Below are 20761 nucleotides of genomic sequence, written 5' to 3' on the forward strand. Positions count from 1 at the left end.
CAGATGGAAAGCAGATACTCACTATTACAATTCCAAGTGTTCTGGTAACCTTTTTAATGAGTGAAGAATGTAGTGCTTTCATCGTTGGAGCAGGGGGTGCTCACGGATGGTGGAGCATGGTGAAGGAGGGTGGAATGGGGGGTCAGCCTGCCTGTGTTTATTTCCTCCCAACCGCGTACTTCCTGTGTAACTCGGACAATTTACTCAGCCCCTCTCAGTCTCCATTTCCTCATCTGTTAAATGGAGATAATGAGTTCTTGAGAGATTAGGTGAGGCAGTGCACATGGAAGAACCTAGAATATAGCTTAATGGACATTGACCACACCTGGAACCTGCTGGGCCCCTAATTGAAGTGACTTGGAAATAGAATCATGTGATGTTCTGTTTGCCTCATCACTTTCTCGGGAATGCTGGAGGCCAGGGCTCTGTTCTTAGGATTGCAGAGCCGGAAATTGTCTCTGACTTTTGAGAGGTGCTGTAGCCCATCCTGGTGGATTTCACACAGTTCACTGGCCGCCTGTGTCCACGGATCTCTCTCCTGGCCACAGACTTTGCTCTCGTTCTTCACTAACACACCTCACTCCCAGCTGTCACGAAGTTATTTTCCAGTGTCAAACTACATTTCATCTGCCAGCGTTTCTGCTTACTACCTCTTTTTATTTTCCTCAGCAGGGATGGAGGGAAAATAGGTCATCTTTTTCCTTTCAAAAAAAAGAGTAAAGTTTAGAAGTGCCCCAGACATTTCTGTTATCCAGCGTTCTCTTTTCCATCCCTTTATTGAGAACCCCACTGACTTCCCTTTATATTCCAGGAAGTCTTCTTTCTTCCTAAAATATGGTATTAGAGCTGAACATAATCATAAATACCTGGCCAACTCTGGTGTACAAGAAGGATATTGTGTGAATTTTACCCAGTGTATTCCTGTGTAGAAAACCCACATCTTTTTCTGCCCAAGTTGTGCCCCTAGATAGTCTGTCAAACAATGTCATCTTGCCAAGGGCAAGGCATCCTCCCAGGAAGGGTGACAATGTAATTACAAGACCAAGTCCACACCCCACCCCAGAAAGTTATTTCTAACTCTTACCAATATGTTAGGCCAACAGCCTCACCTTCCAAAAGTTGATAATCATACCTCACCTATAAGCACTTACCTGTTTAATATTCATAAGACATACATCCTAGTATCATGCTAGCTTTTGCTGATTCACATTCAGCTCCTCATTTTTTTGTGTGTGGTACGCGGGCCTCTCACTGCTGTGGCCTCTCCCGCTGCGGAGCACAGGCTCCCGACGCGCAGGCTCAACGGCCATGGCTCATGGGCCCTGCCGCTCCGCGGCATGTGGGATCTTCCCGGACCAGGGCAAGAACCTGTGTCCCCTGCATCAGCAGGCGGACTCTCAACTTCTGCGCCACCAGGGAAGCCCTCAGCTCCTCTTCCTTCAAGACACTAAATTATTTTTAATTCCCCACTTTCTGAAAGCTAGTATATAGAACATGAAATATTTATGTTAAGTAGTAATGTCAAAATTTGCTAATAACTTATTTTTAGATAAACAAATATGTGTCTAAAATGCCTTCTATTTGCTCAGTGCTGTGCAGGGCACAAGGGGTGAAAGATGTGGGACCTACTTCCAAGGTCAACTTTCTAGAATCTAAATCCAGTTTATCTAACCATGGTCTGCACCACCATCCATGACCTGGATGACATAACTCCAAGGACAAAATAGCCGGCTTGCCTGGTCAGTTTATTTCTTTAAGCCAATGTTTGGGCAGCATTATTATGAATCTGTATTGTTTTGTCGTCCATGTAGCACCAATAGAGTTCCAAGTTATTGTCCGATTTAGATTTAATAATGTGGCTGAAGCAATTCCCATTTTCTCTTCTGTGGGAGGCGGTGCAGAAGTCTGCATAGAGGATGGAAGATTGATGGGTGCACTGAGCAACAACTTTGCTTAATAATGAGAATGTACTTGAAGTAGCACTGCTTAGCATTTCCAGAGATGTGGTTGCTTTGCTCCCCATTTATATAACTTGTCACGTCCAAGAAATTCACAGAAGAACGAGTCTGAAATAGACAGTTGGAACACACGTCAAAAAAATATTTTCCATCATGATCACGTGGAGAATGACCAATTTCAGTTTAAGGAATTTTTAATAGCATCCTAAATCCCTTGCCGCTAAACAAAAAACAGACTAAGAAACACTAGGAAGTAAGGAACGAGCTGCTTCCCATTTGTTTTCTGGTGGATGAAGAATGTTTTCACTGACTGCATGCTTTCCCAGTAGCTTCTCATAGAGCTTTCAAGGGGCAACACTGTCTAGTGGTTAAGAGCCCAACCTTTTATCTCACCTGAGCTGCATGAACTTACTAGCTGTGTAACATGGGGTGAGTTATTCACCTTTTTGTATCTCATCATCCTTGTCTATTGCACGGTGCTATTGGGAAGCTTTAAATGGTTACTATTCCTTCATGTTGAATATACAAGATGTCATATAACACATGTAGAGAGATGAGGTATATTTTTAAAGAAGCCACTAATAGACCTGATAATGATTCTTTCAAACTTTTTTTTTCTTTTTTGGTTCTCATGGCAACCTGGTAAGGATCCATCCATGCCATGGACAGAGTGGCTGAGTTGGAGGAAATATAACAAAATACCTAAACAAGTCATTTCTCTGGGGTCAGGAAGACCCACATTGTTTTAAGAAATCCTCTTCCTTTCCCCAGTGTTCTCTTTGAATGCACACGGGCAGTCTCCCGCAGGCTTTTTTGCTTCACTGATTTTCTCATCTGTAGGAGCATGCAGCTCTTTGATAGGAAGCTATTTGCAAAGGGACAGAATGTTTTTCTGCAGCTGTGATGTGAGTGGTATCAAAGTTATAGACAAAGTTGAAAAATAGCTTAATGTTATCTTCAAGGCTTCTGCTTTCCTGTCGGCTTGAGCCTTGGAGGTGTGTATAATTGGGACTCAGTAAGACAACCTTGACACCCCTCTGCAGAGAGATGTGCCCGTTTGATACAGGCTCAAAGCGAGTTTGACAAAGAGCAGCTTTTCCCTTGGGGCAGGGTGATCACGGAGAATCTGCTAATGAAGAGTTAATGGCCCAGGAACCCCAGCTTCACTTATCAGATGGGAAGCTTTTAATCATTCCTATCCTTCCTGTTACCACCAGGACGGGCCAACAGCCTAGCGATCCAGTCAGTAATTAGAGAGAAGGTATTTCTCTACTCTCCTGACCTGACTATCATATTGTTAAATTTGAAAGATATTTGATGATGAATTTTACAGCTCTTTGGTTTTACTTATGAGTGGAATCAGAGCACCGCCCCACATTTGCATCTGTTCTGTGGACAGATTTGGTGGAAAATAGTTTCTGGTTTCTTTTTGAGTCACAAACCTTTTGAACTGTACCTCAGAGACATCCATGGGCTCTTCATTACAGGAATTACTCTCCAAAGGACAAGGTCTTTATCAGTCAGGGTCTTTGGTTGCAAACCATAGTAACTAACTTACACGCAGATGAGCAAAAACACACTCTGTGGGAAGGCCATGGGGTGCTCACAGACCAAAAGAATAGTCAGTGCTCCAGGCTTTGAAAGAACAGAGTCCAAGGCAGCCCTGGACAGCCTGCAGCAGGAATTGCTCTGTGTTCAGGGATGCACCCTCCAATCACTTAAAAAAAATTTTTTTTGTCATTCTACCAAAGATTCAAATTCTTGGGAAACAATGCAGTTCCCCCTCTCTTGGCTAGGGAAGAAAAGGGCGCCATGCCTAACCATCTTGCCAGATATCTCCAATGGGGGAGAGATGTTTCTTTTTTTCTTTTGCGGTTCGCGGGCCTCTCACTGTTGTGGCCTCTCCCATTGCGGAGCACAGGCTCAGCAGCCATGGCTCACGGGCCCAGCTGCTCCACGGCATGTGGGATCTTCCCGGACCGGGGCACGAACCTGTGTCCCCTGCATCGGCAGGCGGACTCTCAATCACTGCACCACCAGGGAAGCCCGGAGGGATGTTTCTTAAAGAAAAACTGGGGGAATGCTGAAACCAGAGGAAGGGAGAATGTATGCCAGGGGATGGGACCACAGTGCTTGCTACACTGCGTTTCTCAGAATAGGATCACGTGTGTGGCTGAAATGCACTGCAAAGCTCCATGTCACCTGCTCCAGTTTAACACAGTGTCGCTGAACCTTAGGACGATAACATGTTAGCCCATTGACTGAATCCATTTTAGTTAGAGCCCAGACGTGTGTTTCTGCTTTCTTCTAAGATGGTTGAAAGAAAAAGGTGGATCAGGCAGGGTTTTTAGCTGCAACCGAGAGAAATGTACGCTAGGTGCTTAAACAGAAGAAGAATGTATTAAAAGAACTGGGAAATCTACGCTAGGTGCTTAAACAGAAGAAGAATGTATTAAAAGAACTGGGCGGCTCAGAGAATCTCCAGGAGGACCAGAAGGCCAGGCTGAGAGGCTGTGTAGCCAGGACCAATGCCCCAGGCCTACCATAGGACAGTGGAGAGCCCCAGTGTTGCCCCTGGGCTCAGTTGCCATGAATCGCTTCACTGAGGCAGGGCTTGGACCCTAGTGCTAAACCCCTGTCACAACTGGCCTGAAAAACAGGATTGAGCCATCTCTCCCTTCACCAACATGGATCCTGCAGCACCTGCTTCCTGAGTCACCAGCTTGCCATGCAAAGTATGGTGCTGAGGCACCATTTTGGAGGAGGCCAGGTCACATGACTGGGCCCCAGCTGCAAAGGGGCCTGGGAAAGCATGTTCTGGCTTCTGCCTTAGAACAGAAGGCCTCTGCCTTGGAGGAAGCATGTTCAAAGGAAAAACAAGTGTCCTTAGAAAGGCAATTGTGTGACTTTGAACTTGTGTTCATTCCACTAATGGACCACGTCTCCCATACCACACTAGTAATGAATAGATTTTAAATACATTTTGTGGGCTTCCCTGGTGGCGCAGTGGTTGGGAGTCTGCCTGCCAATGCAGGGGACGTGTGTTCGCGCCCTAACTGGGCCCGTGAGCCACAATTACTGAGCCTGCGCGTCTGGAGCCTGTGCTCTGCAACAAGAGAGGCCGCGATAGTGAGAGGCCCGCGCACCACAATGAAGAGTGGCCCCCGCTTGCCACAACTAGAGAAAGCCCTCGCACAGAAACGAAGACCCAACACCATAAATAAATAAATTTAAAAAAAAATTTAAATACATTTTGTAATAATTTTATAAACCTTATGATGATACTGCATTCTATTTTTTGTTGAAAACAAATATTGAAAACGTACCACAATTTTTTTAATCTTCTTATGACAGGGTTACAGATATACCAGTATGCTCAAAAAGTGGCAGTGATTCCAACCTCTCAGAGGTTCCTTCAATATCAAGCTGTATGAACCTTGGGCAAACTCTTACACAGCTGTATTTCAGCATTACCATCCAGGATATGGTGTAATAGCACTTAGCTGCGGACTTAATCGTGTTGATAATATTGGTATTGCTAAGTATTTTTAGTTATCAAACAAATGTTTCATCTAACTGGATAAGATACAACTAAGAATGATAATTATAACAATGTTCCTTTATTTATTTCTTACTAATGAGCTTGTACAGTTCACCAGAAACGCTAAGTAACAACAGAACTTTAGGATTGGATGTTTACATTCCATGTAAGTCAGTGTTCTGTTATTTCCAAAACACTGTAATTATCAAGAGATCATTACAATTGATTCAGATAATGCTACAACACAGAGGAAAATGCAAGGTTTTGCCATGGGTTGTCAGGGTCAGCTTCTAGGAACCAGAAGCTGGTCCTTCCCTTCCCTTCCCTTCCCTTCCCTTCCCTTTTGTTTCTGTTTCCTTTCTTTTCTCTTCTATTTTCTTCTCTTCTTCTCTTTTCCAGCTTTATTGAGATATGATTGACATGGGACCAGGATTTTTGAGCAGAGTCTTGGGGCAGGGAGGGGTCAGATCTGAGCAGTGAGACGGGCACCCAGGGAAAAGGAAGACTCAGAAGTGTGGAAGTTCCTAAAGAACTGGAGACTTGCAGCTCTGGCTGGAAGGAAAAAGTTGGGTGAGGAATGACACCCTGTCAGACACCTTCCAATGTGAAAGTGGAAGCACATTCTTTTTGCTGCTGGTGATAATGCCGAGAATTTACATTTTGTGTTAATTTGACCTCATTGACATAATGCCTTATTATAGAGAATCACTTAGATGTGGCCTAATTGCCTTCTTTCTCTTGCTAACCCCAACGCTGAGAAAGTCAAGAAAATGACCTTTGTTTTGGCTGTGGCAGAGAAATCTGATTTGATATTTTGTTGTCACAGATCTTTTGCTTTCATATTTGTTTGTTTTTTCCTAGGCCACACAAGCACTTTAATTTGTATATTTCCTTTTGCATTTGTCCACATGCATATGTATTTTCCCACATGCATATGTATTTTCCCATGCTTTCTGTAACTTTTTTTCCATTTAAATTATATAATTATCATTTTCTTTGCTTCCCCAGTGTATTCTTATTTCTAGTCTTTCACAGAAGCCCAATATTCCATTGAGTAATCATTGGAAAATTGTTATGCTTCAGTTTTTCAATAGTTTAGATATCATAATGGCAATTTTTGTGTATAGAACTTATTTCTTCTGTTAGATTATTTTCCTAACAGCATCTGTAACTCTTAACTTCCTGCTTGGAAAAATAAAGTTTTATGTCTTAGGGTTTTCCCTTTTTTGCCTCCCATTCTTGTATATAACCATTTCATCATGAATTATTATGCATTTTACTTTCTCTGTATGGCAACCTTACTAATCCATCTGTCCAGACATGCTTATATAACATTGTACAGTATAAGCCCAAGAGCTTCTGCCGTCAGTGTAACTGTGATATGCAGGAAAGCAGTAGCCCAGACTATGGAAGTATCGCAGAGAGATTGTGATGGTCATAAAACGACACTCTAGCCTGAAGGTCTAAATCTCCTCTATGTTGTTTCCTAGATTTATTTTCTTTAAGTTTGTATCTTTCATCACCAACTCATAACTTACCATAACTCATTCTATACCTAGTAACCCTTTAACCATTTTCTTACTTTAATGACATTACTTACTATTTGATCAGTACTCTTCCCTCCTCCTTAGTGTTTGAAATTATTGTTGTTGTATTTGTACCTACCTCCTATTCATTAACCTTTTAAATGTTTCTCTCTACCAGTAAGTTGGTTCCTAAGGATACTGGAAGCTCTTTTTGTGCAGCATACACTGGCCATAGGACCCAGTGATGCCACTCATGGGAACTTACACTAAGAAAAGCGTTCACACCTAACATGTACATGAATCTTTATAATATCTGTATTCATAATCATCAAAAACTGGAAACAACCCAAATGTCCTTCAGTAGGTGAATGGATAACACTCTATGGGGTATTCATGCGTTGGAATACTACTCAGCAATTAAAAAGGAATGGACTATTGATACACACAACAACTTGGATAAATCTCAAAATAGTTATGCCAAATGAAAGAAGTCAGCTTCAAAAGGTTACATACTCTGTGATTCCATTTACATGACATTCTTGAAAAGAGCTCAAGAGATAGAGAACAGATCAAGGATCTCCAGGAGTTACGCGTGGGGGAGGTTGCGACCACACAGGGATGGTATGAGTTTTGGGGGGCGATGGAACTGTTTGTGTCCTGAATGTTGTGAGGATAACAAATCTATCCAGGTGTCAACATTCATAGAACTAACACTAAAAATGTAAATTTTATTGTATGTTAACTTAAAAAATATGAAAAGATTCCCGTTTCATCAAAGTAGTCATAGGTCCTTTGACAAGTTATGTAACCTCTCTAAATCTCAATTTATTTACTCGTCAAGTGTAGACAATACTCTCTGCCTTGAAGAGGTGTTATAAAGGTGAAATAGAATGTCATAAAGTATCCACCTGACATACAGGAACATCTTCTTTTTCTTTTCCATGCTGATATTTCTCATTGGGAGCAGATTCTATTTCATGATTATTATTATCTGGGCTTTTCTACAGTTATTTGTGTCTTGGGGAACAGACTGGAGGGTTTCAAGCAGAAAAGTGACCTGATCTGATGTACATTTTTAAAATATGATTTGAGCATCTTTGTGGGGGGATGGTAAGGAGTGTAGGAGGGTAAGAATGGAAACATGGAGGCCAGTAAGAGGTGTTGGGGGTTGTCCAGATGAGAGATGATGGTGGCGTGGACTCAGTGGGAGCCATGGAGGGGGAGAGAAATGGGCAGGTTTGGGATTTTTTTTTTTTTGGAGGTAGAACCAACAGGCTTGATGATGGTTTGAGGAGTGAGGAAAGGTGGCTGGGGGTGTCATTTACTGAGATGAGAAACTCAAGGGAGGAGCAAACTCCAGTGTGTGGGCTGGAGTCATCATGGAAAATCAAGAATTCTGTTTGGATGTGTTAAGGAGTGGAAACCAAACAGATAATTGGGTACAGGATTCTGGAACCCAGGACCAGGTCAGCGTCGCGTCGTTCATTTCCACTGGAGGTGGCACTGTGAGTCTCCCAGCTCCGCCCCTCCAGATTAGGGTTGCAGGGGAGCTTTTAGCTGCTATTCCTTTGACCTAGCCTTGGGAGTTTTAGCAAAGCACTTTTCTTTAATCCATTCCTGAGAGCAAGCACTTGTAGAAACTTCAGATTACCCTTGGATGATCCACTGCTGCCAGATATTCTTTTTCCTTTTCCATTTAATGTGATTTAGGGAAAGGCGAACACCCAGTATTTCCAAATATCCAGCTTAGAAGTCATTAGTCATATTGTGTAAGATTGAAAAGTATTAATAAAATGCTGAGAATGCTGATGAATATGCAGATGCATGACAAAATATGCTGAGATTATGTTCAACATATTTTGTTATTTTTATTGTCCTCAAATGTCCAGTTTTGCCACAGACAAGGGAAAGAAATTCAAGATACAATTTTCCTTTTCAAGGTATAATTTTTTCTATGTTGAATTTTTTAAAGTTTTATTTTTTTATACAGCAGGTTCTTATTAGTTATTATACATATTAGTGTATATATGTCAATCCCAATCTCCCAATTCATCCCACCACCACCACCCCTCCCACCCCCACTTTCTCCCCTTGGTGTCCATACGTTTGTTCTCTGCACCTGTGTCTCTATTTCTGCCTTGCAAACCGGTTCATCTGTACCATTTTTCTAGATTCCACATATATGCGTTAATATATGATATTTGTTTTTCTCTTTCTGACTTACTTCACTCTGTATAACAGTCTCTAGGGTCTCTACAAATGACCCAATTTCATTCCTTTTTATGGCTGAGTAATATTCCATTGTATATATGTAACACATCTTCTTTATCATCTGTCAGTGGGCATTTAGGCTGCTTCCATGACCTGGCTATTGTAAATAGTGCTGCAGTGAACATTGGGGTGCATGTGTCTTTTTGAATTATGGTTTTCTCTGGGTATATGCCCGGTAGTGGGATAAGCGTCATAAGAGACTACTACAAGCAACTCTATGCCAATAAAATGGACAACCTGGAAGAAATGGACAAATTCTTAGAAAGGTATAACCTTCCAAGACTGAACCAGGAAGAAATAGAAAATATGAACAGACCAATCACAAGTAATGAAATTGAAACTGATTAAAAATCTTCCAACAAACAAAAGTCCAGGACCAGATGACTTCACAGGTGAATTCTGTCAAACATTTAGAGAAGAGCTAACACCCATCCTTCTCAAACTGTTCCAAAAAATTGCAGAGGAAAGAACACTCCCAAACTCATTCTACAAGACCACCATCACCCTGATACCAAAACCAGACAAAGATACTACAAAAAAAGTAAATTACAGACCAATATCACTGATGAATATACATGTAAAAATCCTCAACAAAATACTAGCAAACAGAATCCAACAGCACCTTAAAAGGATCATACACCATGATCAAGTGGGGTTTATCCCAGGGATGCAAGGATTCTTCAATATATGCAAATCAGTCAATGTAATACACCACATTAACAAATTGAAGAATAAATACCATATGATCATCTCAATAGATGAGCAGAAAAAGCTTTCGACAAAATTCAATACCTATTTATGATAAAAAAAACTCTCCAGTAAGTGGGCATAGAGGGAACCTACTTCAACATAATAAAGGCCATATAAGTTAAATACCAATTAATGATTGCCTCTGGGAAGGGAGGGACAGGGATGGAATTTGAGGGACAGGGAGGTATTGAGGAAACCTCGACTGTGTTTGCAAAACGTTAAAATTCCGTAGAGTGGGGTATTGAGTCAGTGTGTTCATCATACTCATCTATGTTTGAAATATTTTACAAGTAATATTTTGTTCTTTAAACATATACGTAAAAATAACTTAAAATTATAAACACTAGAGGCAATGCCCTTCTTCCACTCACTCCATCCTCATTAATCACCGCAAAGAGTGACCTACTGGGTTTTTCTCTCAGAAAATGTAATTACTTTGCAATAAAATGTTAATGCTATGTTCTATTCTTAAAGTCACTTGTTCCAGTGATAAAGCTGTGGCTTAATAGAGTTGCTAAATTTTCTTATAAGTCATTCTTTTAATATTTCATATTTGTCATATGAGCTGGTAATGATTGGGAACATCTTTGTTTTTACATCAGGACCATTTCGGCAAAAACTCATCATCAGGCTGTTAACTTCAACATCTTCGAGGGCATGGTGTGCCATGGGGTGCCCCTGGTGACTATTTCAAGAGGCAAAGTGGTGTATGAAGCTGGAGTTTTCAATGTCACAGCAGGAGACGGGAAGTTTATTCCTCGTAAACCATTTGCTGAATATATTTACAAACGGATCAAGCAGCAGGACCAGGTGAGTTGGGGCTAAGTGGGCTGTTAACACGGGCTGGATTGTCACTTGCTCCTGGATGCTGGTGATGGCGTTGTCACATACAATTGGTTAACATATTCACGGGGTGTTAGAAGAGGTTATGAACAAATACAGCTTTCAAAGAAAAAAGTCATTATTGGATGGATGCAGTTTCTTTTGAAGATTGGTGTCTATCGGGTTTCCTAATGGACCAAGTGAGGTTTTCCCAGGCAAGTGTAGGGCCCTTGTGGGCCTTTTGACAATTGCTGTTAGTCAGGGTCCTCTGAGAAGCAGCCACCCAGATGGATAAAGGTGTGAGTTTTTTAAACACCTGGGAGAGAAAATGGGTGGGAGCCCGGGAGAGGCTGGGAGAGCCCTCAGCCTGCAATTCAAGCTTGGCCCCAGTGAAGGAGAGAGGGAGAAAAACAAGTGGTGGAAACATCCTAGGCTACTATGCAGACCAAGAAAGATTGAGCAAGGCCTGCAAGCAGTCCTTGAGCCATCTCCTGCATCTAGCCACGTGGCGTGCTGTCATTGGCTGAGAACGGCAGTGGGAGGCATGTCCTCCGACGAACGAAAGGATGGAGTTCAAACTCAACTACTGTCCCTTGAAACATCAAGCTCCCTGTAGCTGAAGGTCTGCAAGGTGTATTCTAATGACCACCAGAGCAATGGCGGAGCTTGAGGTCAAGGTAAATATGAATTCTTCCTTGGCTTCCCTTTTCCTAGCTGTGTGGCCAAGAGTAAGTGTCTCTATCGTCCTTGGTCTGTTTCCTCATCTGGAAAATGACAACAGTGTTTTCTCCCCAACAGATTGCAAGAGTCAAATGAGATTTTAAAACATAAGGCACTAGTAGGAGGTCAATAAACATCAGTTCAGTCTCTTTGCTTTCCCCCTTTGATGACCGAATTTATAATAGAGGCCTCCAAGTCTTTGTTATAATCCAGCTGTTAAAAAAGAGGTGTTTGTCCTTTTAATATGTCTTGGATTTTCCAATGTTTGTTTAGCTCATGCAGTGTTTTAAACAGTTTTAAAAATTCACTTCACTACACACGGTAATATATCAGAATTTTCAGACTAAAACCATCTAAATTGCTGGGTTTGGAGTGAGGCGGGGCACCGTGTACCCCCAATCCCACATGGTAAGAGCAGGCTGGAGCTGGATGGCCAAGCCCCACAGAGGCAGCCTTTCTGATTTTCATCTACAGGCTTCACTCATTAATGTTCCCAACTTGGCCATGTAGCCCTTAGAATTTGTAACCCTTGGGTTAGTTCTAAGGCTTCTGTGTCTTCTTTCCATTTTAAAATATACTTCTCTTTTTCCAAAGTTCTCTGGCTGTTTTCCGATTCATTTCGTTTGGGTCTTGTAGTTTCTTTGATTTCTCCTCTAAAGTCTTGTGAAAATTTTTTGCTTGTGGATTCTCAGAGTTTGTTAGATAAGATTCATCCTTTTTTTTTTTTTTTAACCACTTCCTAAAGCTTTGATTAAGTAAACAAGTGCTCTAGAATGCTTTAAATTCTCAGGATGCTACAATTCTTTTTTTTTTTTTTTAAGATCTTTATTGGGGTTTAATTGCTTTACAATGGTGTGTTAGTTTCTGCTTTATAACAAAGTGAATCAGTTATACATATACATATGTTCCCATATCTCTTCCCTCTTGCGTCTCCCTCCCTCCCACCCGCCCTATCCCACCCCTCCAGGCGGTCACAAAGCACCGAGCTGATCTCCCTGTGCTATGCGGCTGCTTCCCACTAGCTATCTACCTTACGTTTGGTAGTGTATATATGTCCATGCCTCTCTCTCGCTTTGTCACAGCTCACCCTTCCCCCTCCCCATATCCTCAAGTCCGTTCTCCAGTAGGTCTGTGTCTTTATTCCTGTCTTACCCCTAGGTTCTTCATGACATTTCTTTATATACTGTATTTCAGTCAAAATATTTAAGGTTGCAATTTATTTTGCTGGGAGTTAATTTGTAAATATTGACACTGACAGGTGACAGGTAGGTAGAGACTATAAGGTTTCCATGTATTTCTAAACATCACATGGTAAATAACAGCAATGCTAACATTTACTGAGCTTTTACTGAAGGCAAGGCACAATGCTAGGGGCTCTGTCACTGTAACAACCCTGTGAGCGAGGGAGTATTATTTTCCCCACTTTATTTATTTATTTACTTTTGGCTGCATTGGGTCTTCGTTGCTGCGCATGTGGGATCTTCCCAGAGCAGGGCTCGAACCCGTGTTCCCTACATTGGCAGGTGGATTCTTAACCACTGCGCCACCAGGGAAGCCCCCCCACTTTAAATATTAGGAAACTGAAGCTTCAGGAAATTAAGAAACTTGGTCATGTCACACAGCTAGTATATGGCAGGACCAAAACATAAACTCCGGTTATCTGACTACAAAAGCTGTATACTTAAGCAATAAACCATATAACGTAAACCATAAAGATTGAGTTAAATGAGTTAATGGGAGATAAATTATTCTAGGTTTGGGGAAAAAATCTAAGTGAGAGGCCTTGATGGCAGCTAGTTCATTCATGACACTTGTAGAATCCAAGGGATGAACAGATAAACAGATAAGTGTTGACTTAGAAGAGATAGTACTGACAGCACTGGGTGATGGATCATGTGACGCTTGAAGTGGATCCAGGACGAGCCTGCTCCTGGCTGTCAGTACCAGTTGCCCACCAGCAGGGACACTAGACTAACTGGGAAGCCCTGACAGACTGCATTTAAAGGACTGACTTTGCCTACGTCTTCCTCTTGTAGGGAAAACATGCCGAGATCACTGAATGACTGGCTTCATCAGTTCTCCTTTTCAAATCGTTGTTGGGTATTTTATTGGCAAAATTAATGCTAACATCGTTTTTTAGTTCACTATCAATTTTGTGAGTTATTTTAGTTTCTCAATATTTTCTTCTGATACCAACTTTTTAGGTATTCTAGTGCATTATTGTTTTTACAATAGCAGTAAGTAATAGTTGTATTACAATATATTGTTCTGAGCACTTACTATCTGCCAGGCAGTGTATTTGGTGTAATTTATATTTATTATTTTACCTAACCTGCACAACAAGCCATGTGGGAGATATTATCATCCCCATTTTACAGAATAGAAAACTGACTCTCAGCAAGATTAAGTAACTTTCCCTGGGCTGAGCAGTAAGTAAACGTAAGAGCCAGGGTGTGTGATAAGGCCTTTCTGATTCCCGCTGTACATGAGACCTCTGTAGAGCAAGAAAACAGAAGAAAATGATTGTGAAACTCAAATCATGGGGAATGCATTATTTTAAAAAGTGTTGATGTAGAAAAAGTATCAAAAAAAATGAATAAAATGAGGTTTGGGGACTGTGTGGAGATGTTTCAGACCTTTTTTCTCTCCATCAGGCAAAGATAATTTTATAGAAGAAAAATATTACGTTAAAGTTAAGAAAAAGGGTTGTTAGGAATCCTAGATTTTAAATTCGCATGAGGTAATTAGAGCTCTTACTTTGGTTTTCATTTGAAACATTCAGATTTCTTTGTAAGTGAGGATAAGAGTTTGAAGGCAAGCAGGAAAGGCCCATACCATTTCTCCTGCTATCCTGTTATCCTTCCCAAGAAAATAATCACTTACCACTCTGGACTCCAAAGCACAGATTGTAGAGACACGCCAGTGTTTGTCAGTCCCAGAACTCAGCTGGTCTCCTGGCTAGAACGTTAGTTCTTCGAGGAACTTATTTTTTATTCCCAGTACTTCCTATGTAGTAGGCGTTTGATAAATAAACAAATTGCAAATGGAAGGAGCAAAGACTGTAGTTTCAGAGGTCATAGAAAGGACTGGAAATAAATTTACACAGAAGATTGCCTCTTGCCTCGTCCCAAACAGTGGGGTTGTCTGTGAACTTGATTCTTATCCACGATTTTATTACTTAGTGAAACTTGGCATCATGCTGTGCAGCTATCACTGTTAACGGATATTGTGAGGAATTTCGAAGGAGAGAAATGACATTTTAATGCAATTTGACAGCTTCAGGGAATTGTTACTTTATTTTAATATTTAAACAGGGGATCATTAAGGGGAAAAATTTAAATCAGAAGATGAAACATCAAAATTTATTTGATATGTGTTACATAATAAAATACATATTTCAATTCAATATAAAAAGTCACTTAAGGAAGCGTGTTGGGGGATTTAGGAAAGAAAAATATAAGAGGAAGGAAAAACAGTACATGGTCCCTTGGTATCCATAGGGTTAGGTGCTCAGTATCTGCAGATACCAAAATCCACAGCTGCTCAAGTCCCTTATACCGTTGGCCCTCTCTATCCGTGTATTCACCCAACTGTGCACACGGAGGGCCACTGTAACAGCAGCTTGGGTGTTCAAGTACATTTTGAAAGAAGAAAATCAACTTACCTACTGTTCCTTCTTTACCAAAAACAACAAAAACAAAACCTTTTTAAACTCAAATGGTTTATTATTCCTAGAATTTTTGTGTGTTTAGAGTATTATAATTTTTACCAAAATTTGGAAGCATAGACATTCTTCAAGTAATCCCTTTTTCTCTTTTTTCAGTAATAAGCAACCCAATCTATTTTGGAAAATTAGGGTCACATTGCATCTTCTAGAGAAGCAGGAATAGCTTCATGGAGTAAGGCATGGTTTCAGAATACTGCGCCAAAGCTTTTAAACTGGCTTGTGCCTTTGCAGCCATAAGCGTAATTTGCCTTTTAGATAAGATAAAATTAAATGGATGGCTGATCTAGTCCTTGAAATGGGTGTTTTCCATTTCCGAAATAACAGTTTATCAATGTCTTTCTCAATGTGGTGGCCCAGAGAAAATACTTTCATATCACCAGCTGCCACGTAATTCTGATTTCCTCGGATTGCTTGCTAGTAATTGCAAAAGGCCGTGCATATGTTGGAGCCAGCTCATTTTGGCTGTGAGAGACCCTTGTATGTATCCCTTCCCGACTCCTCATTCAGTGATGTCGGTAGCTTGAAATCAGCCATGGTGAGAGCATTTACACAACAGAAATAGGCAAGTGCTATAAATCAGGGCTTTAGGAGTGATGAGAAAAGGGGAAGGTGGGTTGTCAACACTTACCAGTACATCACTGTATACAGGGACTTTGTAAGTACTCTCTTTCCATGTTTTATCTAACCATTCAGTGTTCATCCAGTAAATACTTATTGATGACCAAATTATGTGCTCACATTGTTCTTGAGAAATAGCTCGCAGGGTATTTTGAGGATTAAATGGAAACATTTGGTGGATTGTAAAACATCAAAATGCAAATTTTCATTGTTATAGATCACCTCTGTTGAATCTAGTGATTCATAGTCCCCTGGAGAGCTCAGTCCTGTGAGGACCTCTAAGAACCTTGAAGTTCACCAGGTACTGAATACCTACCTGTAAATTCACCAGCCAGGCATGGATTTCATTCTCAGGGAGTCGCTGCTCATTTGGACTGTTTGGTGTTACGTCAGTGTCTGCTGTTTGGTATTTGGAAGTTCTGTTGTCTTTATCGCTATTTTAGTATCTTAGCCTCCATGATCAACATTGTATTAGTAACTTCTTGAGGTTCAGGATTCTTGTCTATGGGCTTAAAAATCTCAGAAAAATCTAGCATCCTAGCATTTTACTCTCTGCAGACAATACAGGTAAATTTTCTATCAAATTTAAGCTTCCTCTTTTCCCTGATCAGCTAACCAAAAACATTTCTGCAATCATGCGGGTATAGTGATTGCAATTAATATTTAGTCATAGCACTTCACATTGTGATATAATTCCCATTTTTGTCTATGAACTCACCACAGTGACAATCATCATTAAATACTATGAACTCAAATTGAACTCCCATCTACCTAAGTAGACCACGAGCACGCTGCTGGGTGAGGTACCATCCACGTTTCCCGTATTACTTAGGATAGCCCCTCACAGTGTTTTACCCTCAAACCTTTCTATTTGATTGTAAACCCATCAAGATGGGAAGAACTGCTGGTGGGGTGTGATCATCTAATTTTGGCCAGCCTGTACTGGGGGAAAAAAATGTCACCACCCAGATCAGTCTTCCGAAGGTGTGCGCTCAGGATCCTAGTCTCTTTTAGGTGCTCCTTAAAAAAGCTTTCAAGTGATCTTAGATAATGCTACCCTCAGGTGATTCTGTTGCCCAATATCATCTAAAAAGTTCTAAAAAGTCCTACAGTCAAGAAATCTTTCATTTAACAAATGTTTTTAAGCACCAGATACAATTCCATATTCCAGGTGCCGGGGGTACAGGTGTAACTAAGACAGCAGTCCCTGGGCTCAAAGAGTTTTAATCCTACTTCTCTTTCAACTATAGTTTGTGGTGCTTAAGTTCTAGTTCTGTTTGAGATGCTAATTACACCTCCCTGTGAAGAGGTCAGTTAGCCACTTGGATAAAGGAGTCCAGAAATTGAGAGGCATTGGGGCTGGACATAAAATTTAAGAATCCTGGCATCTACATTTATTTAAAAACACAAGTCTGAGGCCACCAGAGAGACTGTAGACAGAGAAGAGAGGGGACTTGAGAAAGAGCTCTGGGGCTGCCAACCTTCAGAGGCTGAGGGGAGGAGCCAGCAAAGGAGCCTGAGAAAGCTGACCAGTGAGATCAGACGAAAACTAGAACACGAAGAAGAGAAGAGACCTGCTTACTTTGTTCAACCCAGAACCCTGTGATACTTCATCCTGGTCTTTCTGTGAGCTTTATGCTGCATTAATGTCCTCTAAGAAATAGGTATGCAGGGACTTCCCTGGTGGCGCAGTGGTTAGGAATCCACCTGCCAATGCAGGGGACATGGCTTCGAGCCCTGGTCCGGGAAGATCCCACATGCTGCGGAGCAACTAAGCCCATGCGCCACAACTGCTGAGCCTGCACTCTAGAGCCCACGAGCCACAACTACTGAAGCCCACGTGCCACAACTACTGAAGCCTGCGCACCTAGAGCCCGTGCTCCTCAATAAGAGAAGCCACCGCAATGAGAAGCCAGCGCACCAAAACGAAGAACAGCCCCCACTCGCCGCAGCTAGAGAAGCCCGCACGCAGCAACGAAGACCCAACGTAGCCAAAAATAAATAAATAAGTAAAAAAAAAAAAAAAAAAAGAAATAGGTATGCATTTAGTTGGGAGACTCAGGATGGTGTCCCTGTCATCACTGTACTCATCCTGGATACCTGGGAAAGAAGCCCACTTTGGACCCAACCACTAGAGTAACCTCTGAGCATTATGCACTGGTTGTACCAGATGCTGATGCCCATGTCAGGGCTGGGCACGTCACACTTGAGATGGAGATTTTCCATTTGCCACTAGAGAGAAGCCACGTGACTACTTTTCCTGAGAGCTGCAGCGTAAGTCTGCTTAGAAAACATGTGCAGCCGAACTCTGGAATAATGCAGGGAAGGCTTAACATTCTGCGGAACGAGTGCCATCACCTTTCCATTTCGTCACAGTGAACCTCTATTGAGGTTCTAAAATGTATATAGAGTACAGTGCCAGGGGCAATAGACAGTACAAAGATGGACAAGACCTGGGTCTAGCGTTAAAGAACTTACGTAACCACATCTAAGGCTAAGAAAATATTAAAAGGTTGAAAGTACTGCAAGGCTTGAGACCAGAACTTAAATTGTCTTTGATTCCTGTCAACTTGTCTATAAAGGGGAAGACTGTGAAGTGTGGGGCAGCAGAAGCCTCCCCAGAGAGGGCCAGTCTGTCTGAGGTTGCGGTGTGGGCAGGAGTGGTTGACAGCCCATAGCCATCCTGGCGGGAAATCGGTCCCTGCCTGTCTCGAGCCTCAGCAGCAGATGAAGAGGAAGGCTGTGTGCACGGGAGACCTGGCCAGTCAGGTCAGAGACATTTGATGGGCAGTGTGACCAGAGTGACCAGCCAGGCTAAGAGGGGCCTCGTGGCATTGCTAGTACAGTGACTGAGCGGCCGCAAGGGGATTCTTAGACAAAGTGCAAAGTGCAGATATTTATTCAGGATATAATATTCCTGAATATTTCCTGAAGTGCAACCTGGGGAGCAGATCAGTGGTAAAGCAGAACAAGAGAGGATGAGGGAAACTGAGCTCTGGCCAGGATAAGTGACACAAAGAGGAGAGGAGCTCAACTAGGGATCTCCTTCCCACCAACATCCTTCCCTTTACACGCTCAGAAGTGTCCCAGTTTGGATGATGAATTATATGGTCACCGTAGGTTTAAGTACATATATATAGTTGGGCTTGAAAAGTAAACCAGGAGAAGAAAAAACATGGAGACTAAAGACCTGAAACGGGGCATGTGGTCAGAGAGTGGGGTATTAAATTAATTTAAAGTTTCAGGTGTGGATTGGCTCCAGGTAACTACAATGTCCAGGGACTGGGTGGCAGCCACCCCATGTCGGTGTTCAAGGTGATGGCAGGATCCAGGGTCAAGGAAAGGACTGAGTCGATAGCGAGCCAAGATGCAAGTCCAGCAAAGCATCCAACCAGACACAGAAAGTGGACAGAGGCTTGGACTTGTGCACAGAGGGCAGGGGTCTTCCTAGTCACTAAGTGATCAGTGTGCTTCAAATTCCACTGTAGGGACACGGTCTCTGTCTTGTTCTCTGCTTTATCCTCTGCAAAATATCTGGGGCTTGTGTGTGCTCAGTAAATATCTACTGGATGAAGGAAGGAAATGCTTTGTATCTGGGAAATCTCATGTGCCTGTGAGGTAGGTTTTATTCCTTGCATTTCATACATGAGTGAGTAGGCTCAGAGGAGGTTATTAACTTGCCAGTTTCCTACAGCCAGTAAATGGCAAAGCTAGAATTCAGACTCAGACCTACCTTTCTCCAAAGCCCACACGGTTGATCACTACAATACATTAGTTTTGGTGGTCAAAATAAGACATGTACACAAACGTACACACACACATATTTATTTTTTAAGAGCTTTTATATGCTAGGCGTTATTCTAAATGCTTTACATATATTTAATCCTCACAACCCCCCTACAAATTAGGAGCTATTACGATCCCCAGTTTACAGCTGAAGCACAGTTTTAAGTAACATGCCCAGGCAAGCTGGTTCCAGAGCCCATGCCCTTAATCACTGTGGTTTGCAATTACTTGACTTGCCAGTGAATTTGTGTCCACATTGACAAACAGTAGGATTTAGTTCTTATGCATCCCTTTGTTTAGAAAGTCCTGATTTCGAAAGTCTGCTCAAGCACTGAATTAACTCTAGCTGAATCCAGGGTTCTGCTAGACAGTTGGGCACCAAAGGGGTATAGTCCCAGATGGGAGATTCTGTGGAAGGCTTGTTACAAGAGGGGACTATCAGGAAAATGAGGAAACACACACACAGACTGCTAGAATCTGAAACAAAAAGCTGAAAGTCGTAGGAGACGTACAACAGAACACTCTGGGAATATAGACACCTAGAACTGAAACTACAAGAAAAGGTAGAATGTTGGAAAAGCCTGGAAGGTGGTTATAGAACAGAATGTGTGAGGATATGGCAGAGGCCCCAGTGAAAGTTGCGGTGGAAGGAATGACTGTTAGGAAGTGTTCCCTCGGCCTTTGTCTGATGCAAATCAACCCCAGTGAAAGAGTGGGGCAATGCGGGTACTTGAGGTCGCCGGGAGTTTCTGTGAAAGGGCAGGGCATGGGAGGCACATGATAATTCACAAGGCTCGTTTTTGGTCTCACAATTCACTTAGGGAGCAGAACTTAGCTTTGAATTCAAGAAGTCAACAAGCCACAAGAGAAAAATGAAATGTTCTGTTTCAGACTTGCACGCCTACCCCCGTGGAGCGTGAACCCTATAAGGGAGAAGTCATCACACTGAAATCCAGAGGGACAAAAGAAGACGCCACACATGGGACCAGGAAACAGGCCCACTCCTGAACCAGGTGCTGTCAGTAAGGGATAGTGGGCAGAG

At 42.0% G+C, this 20761-nt stretch overlaps 1 protein-coding gene across 2 annotated transcripts in view; it reads left to right on the forward strand.

The window, feature by feature from the left end:
• DPYS (dihydropyrimidinase) overlaps window positions 1-20761 on the forward strand; it is an 88752-nt gene that overhangs the window by 66211 nt on the left and 1780 nt on the right. The window contains exons 8-9 of one of the 2 annotated variants that reach the window (XM_067711507.1): window positions 10649-10856; window positions 20611-20732. In XM_067711507.1, coding sequence (XP_067567608.1) covers window positions 10649-10856; window positions 20611-20727 — 325 coding nt within the window. In that variant the 3' untranslated portion in view covers window positions 20728-20732. The remainder of the gene's footprint in view (window positions 1-10648; window positions 10857-20610; window positions 20733-20761) is intronic. The other variant, XM_067711508.1, reaches the window with a different exon arrangement.

This window comes from Pseudorca crassidens, chromosome 17, assembly GCF_039906515.1.
Source record: "Pseudorca crassidens isolate mPseCra1 chromosome 17, mPseCra1.hap1, whole genome shotgun sequence".
Classification (NCBI taxonomy): domain Eukaryota; kingdom Metazoa; phylum Chordata; class Mammalia; order Artiodactyla; family Delphinidae; genus Pseudorca; species Pseudorca crassidens.